Source organism: Ricinus communis, chromosome 1, assembly GCF_019578655.1.
Source record: "Ricinus communis isolate WT05 ecotype wild-type chromosome 1, ASM1957865v1, whole genome shotgun sequence".
NCBI classification, from domain to species: Eukaryota; Viridiplantae; Streptophyta; class Magnoliopsida; order Malpighiales; family Euphorbiaceae; genus Ricinus; species Ricinus communis.
Window position 1 is genome coordinate 31,421,260 of NC_063256.1, and position 6,913 is coordinate 31,428,172.

The 6,913-nt window shown below is 39.2% G+C and overlaps 1 protein-coding gene and 1 long non-coding RNA gene across 2 annotated transcripts; both read left to right on the forward strand.

Annotated features, from left to right (window-relative positions):
* Positions 1–951: 951 nt before the first annotated feature.
* LOC107261469 lies at positions 952–5,798 on the forward strand. Its single transcript, XR_001535409.2, has 2 exons — positions 952–2,424; positions 2,604–5,798. It is a non-coding gene; the product is annotated as an uncharacterized LOC107261469 (long non-coding RNA).
* A 319-nt stretch (positions 5,799–6,117) lies between these two features.
* Positions 6,118–6,684, forward strand: LOC8268166. The gene has a single exon (XM_002521877.2). The coding sequence runs from the start codon at positions 6,118–6,120 to the stop codon at positions 6,682–6,684; it is 567 nt and encodes a 188-aa protein (XP_002521923.2).
* Positions 6,685–6,913: the final 229 nt, after the last annotated feature.

The window sequence follows — 6,913 nt, forward strand, 5'->3', positions numbered from 1 at the left end:
TCAATAACCTCAGAAGAACTACAGGTGCATGTACTTACAGTATTCTGGTGGGTTTTCATGTTTCTCCCTTACTCGCTAGTCAAGTATGCACCTATAGTTGTATAAAAAAACTATGAAGCAAAAGCTCAAAGAGTGTTGACAATAGAGGTGAAAGTAGAACGTTTCTCATTCTAATCTTTGGTAAAGTGGTTACTTTTGGGTATAATAAAATTTTTCTCAATTGTTTAGTTACTCATAAGTATATCAATTTGTCTCAATTATTTAGTTGGGGGTAAAGGTTATTTATTTGCTGACTAGGATAAAATAAATGAGTCAGCAACACATGTGGCAAGTAGTTTGTAGTCATTTATAAATTCGCCAGCTACATCAACAAATAACTGTCGGATTCCTCATTGGTACTGGTAGAAGTAACCGAAATAATAGGAGGGTTACCAAAATGAAACAAATTGAAGGTTTGGTACAAATGGATATAACTGGCTAAGGTTTGGTACCAACGGGGTATTTTACCCGAACAAAATGGGCAGCCATCTTTTGTCTAAGGGTGGCAAAGAAATCATGTTAAAGTTTGTCCTTCAATCATTGCCAACTTATGCCATGTGTGTGTTTTTGCTTCCAAAATCTCTTTTGCGATAGGATTGATACGATTTTAAATTCCTTTTGGTGGGGTAGCTTTGGTGATAAAGGAAAAGGCATTCATAGGGCAAGTTGGAGTCGATTATGCACGGCTAAGCTTTATGGTCGTATGGGATTTCGCTTTTTGTATGAATCCAATTTGGCCTTGTTATATAAGCAGTTGTGACGTATTAGTAAACAACCAGATTCTTTGGTTGCCAACATTTTATTCGCCAAATATTTCCTTATTGGGAGTTTATCATGTGCCAAGTTGAGAAATCCACCAAACTATTCGTGGAGAAGTATCTATGCTTCTAAAGGGTTATGTAATAGCACTGATAATGAAGAATCCCATTGATACAACCATCAATCAAGAGATTTGATTAAGTCAACCTTAATTATGTATTATAATCATGTACAGATATTAGTTTCCTAATTAGTCACTTTGATACCTGTATATATACTCATTCATATCAATGAATAAAATCATCTTCTTACAATATCAAATCCTTTATGGTATCAGAGCGCAAGCTGTAAAAGAAAAGCTTGCAGGCTCACCACATTCTTCTTTTCCTTCCTTTTCCTCCAAAACTCAACCAACAACCATGACTTCTTCTAACATCTCTCACACAAACTCTTCATCCTCTACCTCTGTCTCCACTCAAGTTACTCTATCAGGGACTCGTGTACCCAACCAAACCTCATCCATTGTAGCAATTAACACAATACAGGTTCCCATCAAACTTTCAAAAGGTGGGAATTATGCTGCCTGGCAATCTCAATTTGAGAATCTTCTCTTTGGGTATGGGCTCGTGGGATTTTTGGATGGCACTCATCCCTGTCCAGCAAAAAATATTGAAGATGCTGCAACCAAACAATTGATTCCAAATCCAAATCACCTCACCTGGCTTCGACAAGATCGGTTAATTCTCCATGTCATTCAAGTCTCATGCATGGGTACTGCACAATCTATTATTTCTCACTCTAGAACATCTGTTTAAGCGTGGACAAAGCTCAAAGCCGCCTACGCAAACAGATCTAATACTCGTAAGCTTAGTCTTCTAGGCTCGCTCACAAATGTCAGTTTATAAGGCAAATCAGTTGCCGAATATATGCAGGAAATCAAAACTATACTCGACGATCTTGAACTCATTGGTCATACGGTGGATGAAGGCGCTGTTGTCATACATATCCTCAATGGTCTTGGCCCCTCTTACATGTCTCTTGTGTCTACAATCCATGCTCGAGACACTCCAATTTCTTTTGAAGAACTTTATGATAAACTACTCGATCAAGAGTCAGTTCTTCGGCGTAATGAAGTGAAAAAGGGAGGTACACCAATCACAGCTCACTATAATCAGAAAAGCTCCAACCGAAAAGGGCGAGGCTGCACTACCAACAATCCAACCATCACAGGTCATTCTCAATAAATTGGTTCTTACAATAATTTCAGTCCACACTCTAGTAATAATGGCAGTCGTGGTTCCTCATCAAATCAACGTGGCTATCATTGACCCAATAACAACCATTTGTCTAACCAGCAACATTAGCGTCCTCCTCTCTCCCATGGTACTTCCCAACTTGTTTGCCAACTTTGTGACAGAGCTGGTCACATTGCTCATACCTGTTGATCTCGTCCTCCTCCAAGATCCCAACTGTGGCCTCAAGCTAATCACATGACTGCCGAGCAATCTACACTTTGCAACAATTGGATACTTGACATGGGGGAATCTCATCATATGACATCAGATCTGCACAATCTGTCACTCCACTCTGAATATGGCGGTACTGAAGATATTATGGTCGGGGACGGTAATAAAATTCCTATCTCACATATTGGTTCCACTACTCTTTCTACACCCACTAATTAGTTTCAACTTAGCAATGTTTTATGTGCTCCTCACATTTCACAAAATTTAATTTCAGTCTCTCAATTTTGCACTCAAAATAACACTTTAATTGAATTTTTTCCTAATTGCTTTCTTGTGAAGGATCTGACTACGGGGGCATCCTTGGTCCGCGGCCAGAATGACGGGAACCTCTATGCTTGGCCAACGTCAACTATATATGGCAATACAACTCCTCAAACTTACATGACCTTGTCCTCACCTCCTACCTCATTAGATTGGCATCATCGTTTAGGCCACCCATCTCTTCCAATTCTCCAACAAATCCTCTCCTCTCACAATCTCCCTGCTTCCAAATTAAACTCTAAGTTTTCTCATTGTAATGCTTGCTTATGTAACAAAAGTTACAAATTACCATTTAGTGTTTCAACACTACAATGCAATAAACCATTAGAAGTTCTATTTACTGATGTTTGGAGTCCTGCTCATTTATCATCCTTCAACCACTATCGGTACTATATTATTTTTGTAGATTGTTTCACCAAGTACACGTAGTTATATTTGCTTAAAAACAAATCAGATGTTACTCAAATATTTCCTCGATTGAAAACACTTATCAAAAATTTCTTCAACTCTAAAATCAAAACTATTTACTCAAATTCTAGTGGTGAAGCTCAATTACTTGGCCATCTTTTAGCTGCTCATGTTATTCAACATCTCAAATCACCCCCTCATACACCTGATCATGTCAGCCTTGCAGAACGAAAACACCGCCATATAGTCGAAACTGCCTTAACTCTGCTCCATCATGCTTTAATGCCCCTTAAATTTTGGTCACTAGCCTTCCAAGCAGCTGTATATTTAATCAACCGAATGCCCACTAAAACTCTCAATAACAACACCCCCTATTTCAGCATTTTTCATAAAGAACCCAACTACAAAAAATTACGCATATTTGGGTGCTTGTGTTATCCATGGCTTCGCCCCTATACAACTCACAAGCTACAACCACGATCAAAACCATGTGCCTTTGTCGGGTATTCACTAGAAAACAATGCTTATCTTTGCCTAGACCCACAAACTAATCGCATCTATATATCTCGCCATGTCGTGTTCATCGAAAGTATTTTTTCTTTTATAAAGCATACTGCAAATTCAATCACTGATATCTCTACTACCATCCTAAACTGGCTACAACCTCAATCTGTCTCATCACTCTCTAATGATTTTCTATCTCCTACCCCTGAATCCACCCCTCCTCACCTAATCTTAAATACCCATTTACCAATCGCTCCGTCCATATCATCTCCTTCCTCAAATCAACCATATTAGAAAATTCACTCCCTCACTCCACTAATATCACTCTTGAAGATTCTGCTACTACCCAACAACCTAACAAGCATGGAGGCGCCATTGATTCTGTACGGGGACCTGACCTCGATCCCGTGCAATCAACGTCACAAGTAAATACACAAACCCATATCTCTTCACCTCCACAAAGCATCCAAACCCGTTCTAAAAATAATATATTTAAACCCAAACCCATTTTTGACCTCCACACCACGACCCAATCCCCTCCTCAAAATGAGCCGACCACAATTGCCCAAGCTCGCAAGTATGAAGAATGGCGTTATGCTCTGAGTAGGCCGAATATGATGCTCTTATTCAAAACTCAACCTGGTCCTTAGTTCCTTCATCCTTCTCAAAACATTGTCGGTTGTAAGTGAGTTTTCAGAATTAAAAGAAATCCTGATGGCTCTATGGCTCATTATAAAGCCCGTCTTATCGCAAAAGGATTCCACCAAAGGCCATGAATTGATTTTGTCGAGACCTTTAGTCCTGTTGTTAAATCTGTCACTATTCGTTTAATTCTAACAATTGTTGTGACTAACAGCTGGTCTATCCGCTAGCAAGATGTTAATAATGCCTTCTTGCAGGGCACTCTTACGGATAATGTTTACATGAAACAACTACCTAGATTTATTCACTCCCAACTTCCGAGACATGTTTGCAAACTGAAGAAAGCCATTTATGGTCTCCGGCAGGCTCCTCGTGCATGGTACCATGAGCTTCGCACTTTTTTACTTCAGTCTGGGTTCACCAATTCCACCTGCGATGCATCTCTATTTGTTCGGCATTGTTCAGATTACACTATGTACTTACTGGTATATGTCGACGATATCATCGTCACTGGCTCATCCACATCAAGAATCCAAGACTTTATACATACTCTAGCTTGCCGGTTCTCCATCAAAGATCTTGGCACATTGACCTACTTCCTTGGTGTTGAGGCGTATACCACAACTCGAGGGCTGTTCTTATCTCAGAAAAAGTATATTAGTGATCTCCTCCACAAGACCCATATGCAAGATGCCAAAGCTGTGTCCATACCACTTTCCTCAACTAAGACCTTGACACTCAATGATGGTAGTACTCCTACAGATGCCATTCAATACTGCTAAGTAGTTGGATCACTTCAGTACCTCTCATTGACTCGCCCAGATGTCTCATTTGTAGTAAACAAACTTTCTCAATTCATGCATCGCCCAACCAGTCTTCATTGGAACTCTATCAAACGTGTTCTTCGTTATCTCAAAGGCACTCTTGATTATAGCTTGCTCATTCGACGAAATTCTACTCTCAACCTTCATACGTTTTCCGATGATGATTGGGCAGGTGACTCTGATGATCGTCATGGGGGCCACTCCAATAAGTTGGAGTTCCAAGAAGCAAAATATTGTTGCTCGCTCTTCCACTGAAGCAGAATATCGAGCAATTGCATCCTTTGCTGCAGAACTCAACTTCGTCAGCCATCTTTTATCGAAACATCATATTCAACTGCCCAGCACTCCTGTCATTTACTGCGACAATATTGGTGCCACATATGTTTATGCCAATCCTATTTTTCATAGCCGAATGAAACATGTTGCTATAGATTTCTTCTTCGTTCGCGACCAGGTGGCAAGGAATCAGTTACGCATCTCTCATATCCATATCAATGATCAACTGGTAGACTCATTAACAAAGGCTCTACCTCGTCGGAAATTTCATAATCATTGGTCCAAGATAGGCATCCTAGAAAGACGCTCTATCTTGCGGGGGCATGATAGCACTGATAATGAAGAATCACATTGATACAGCCATCAATCAAGATATTTGATTAAGTCAACCTTAATTATGTATTATAATCATGTACATATATTAGTTTCCTAATTAGTCACTTTGATACCTGTATATATACTCATTCATATCAATGAATAAAATTATCTTCTCACAATATCAAATCCTTTATTATGGGATCAAGGATATGTATGGAAAGTAGGAGATGGTTATTCAATTCGAGTTTGGGGTGAAAATTGGATTCCAAAAGCTTTTCCAAAGCTTTATACTCCCATGGTTAATGCTCATAACCATATGACAGTTTCAGATTTTATTAATCATGACAATTTCTCCTGAAATGAGGGGTTATTACGACAGATCCTATGGCCACATGATGTTGAACGTGTAAAGACACTAAGTCAGCGAAGATTGAATGATGTTATGATTTGACGATATACAAAGATGAGGACACAGTTAAATCGGGTTACCATGTGGCTTTCGGTTTGTCAAAACCTCCTTTATCATCCTCTTCTGTTCAATCTACTCTTTGGAAAAATTTATGGAATTCACAAGTACAAATAAGATCAAATTTTTTATCTGGCGTGCTACCAAGGACTATCTTCCAACGAAAGTTCAGCTAGCAAAAAGAGCACAAGTTAATGATGTGTTATGCCCACTATGCCATTCTGTCTCAGAAACCACTGAACACATTTTGTATAAATGCCACTTGAGTCAATTGGTTTTGTTCGGATTGCCTCTTGGGATCACGTCAACAATTTGGAATATTCAAATTTTAATTGCTGGCTGGCAGTTCTTCTTGAAATTCTTCCTCAAGAAACATATGCTGCTCTTCTTGTTATGGTATATTTGGTATGCTCGTCATAAAGTTGTGTGGGACAATAATGAATTTGATCCTGCAGCAGTCATCACCAGTGCGGTTAACGCAATGCAGGATTATAAGGCTGCTTGGGTTACACAACTAACTGATCATCCAGCAGAAATTGTGCAGCAGGTGCGTTGGAAGTGTCCGCCAATAGATTGGGTCAAGCTTAATGTGGATGGATCAACAAATGCAACAACGAACAATGCATGCATGGGAGCAATTGCACGGGACTGTTATGGCTAAATTCAAATGTCTGCTGCACAAAATCTCCTTTTGCATGATTCAGTCACTCTTCTAGAATTTGTTTGTAAGTAGTTCAACGTTTTCATCAGCATCAGGAAGATTGCTCTATGTTGGGTACTATTTTAGATGATATTTGATCTTTACTACATGAGTACGAAAATTTTCAATTGGTTCACTGTAGAATACCAGCTAATATGATTATGGACTTGTTAGCAAACTATGCTTGTTC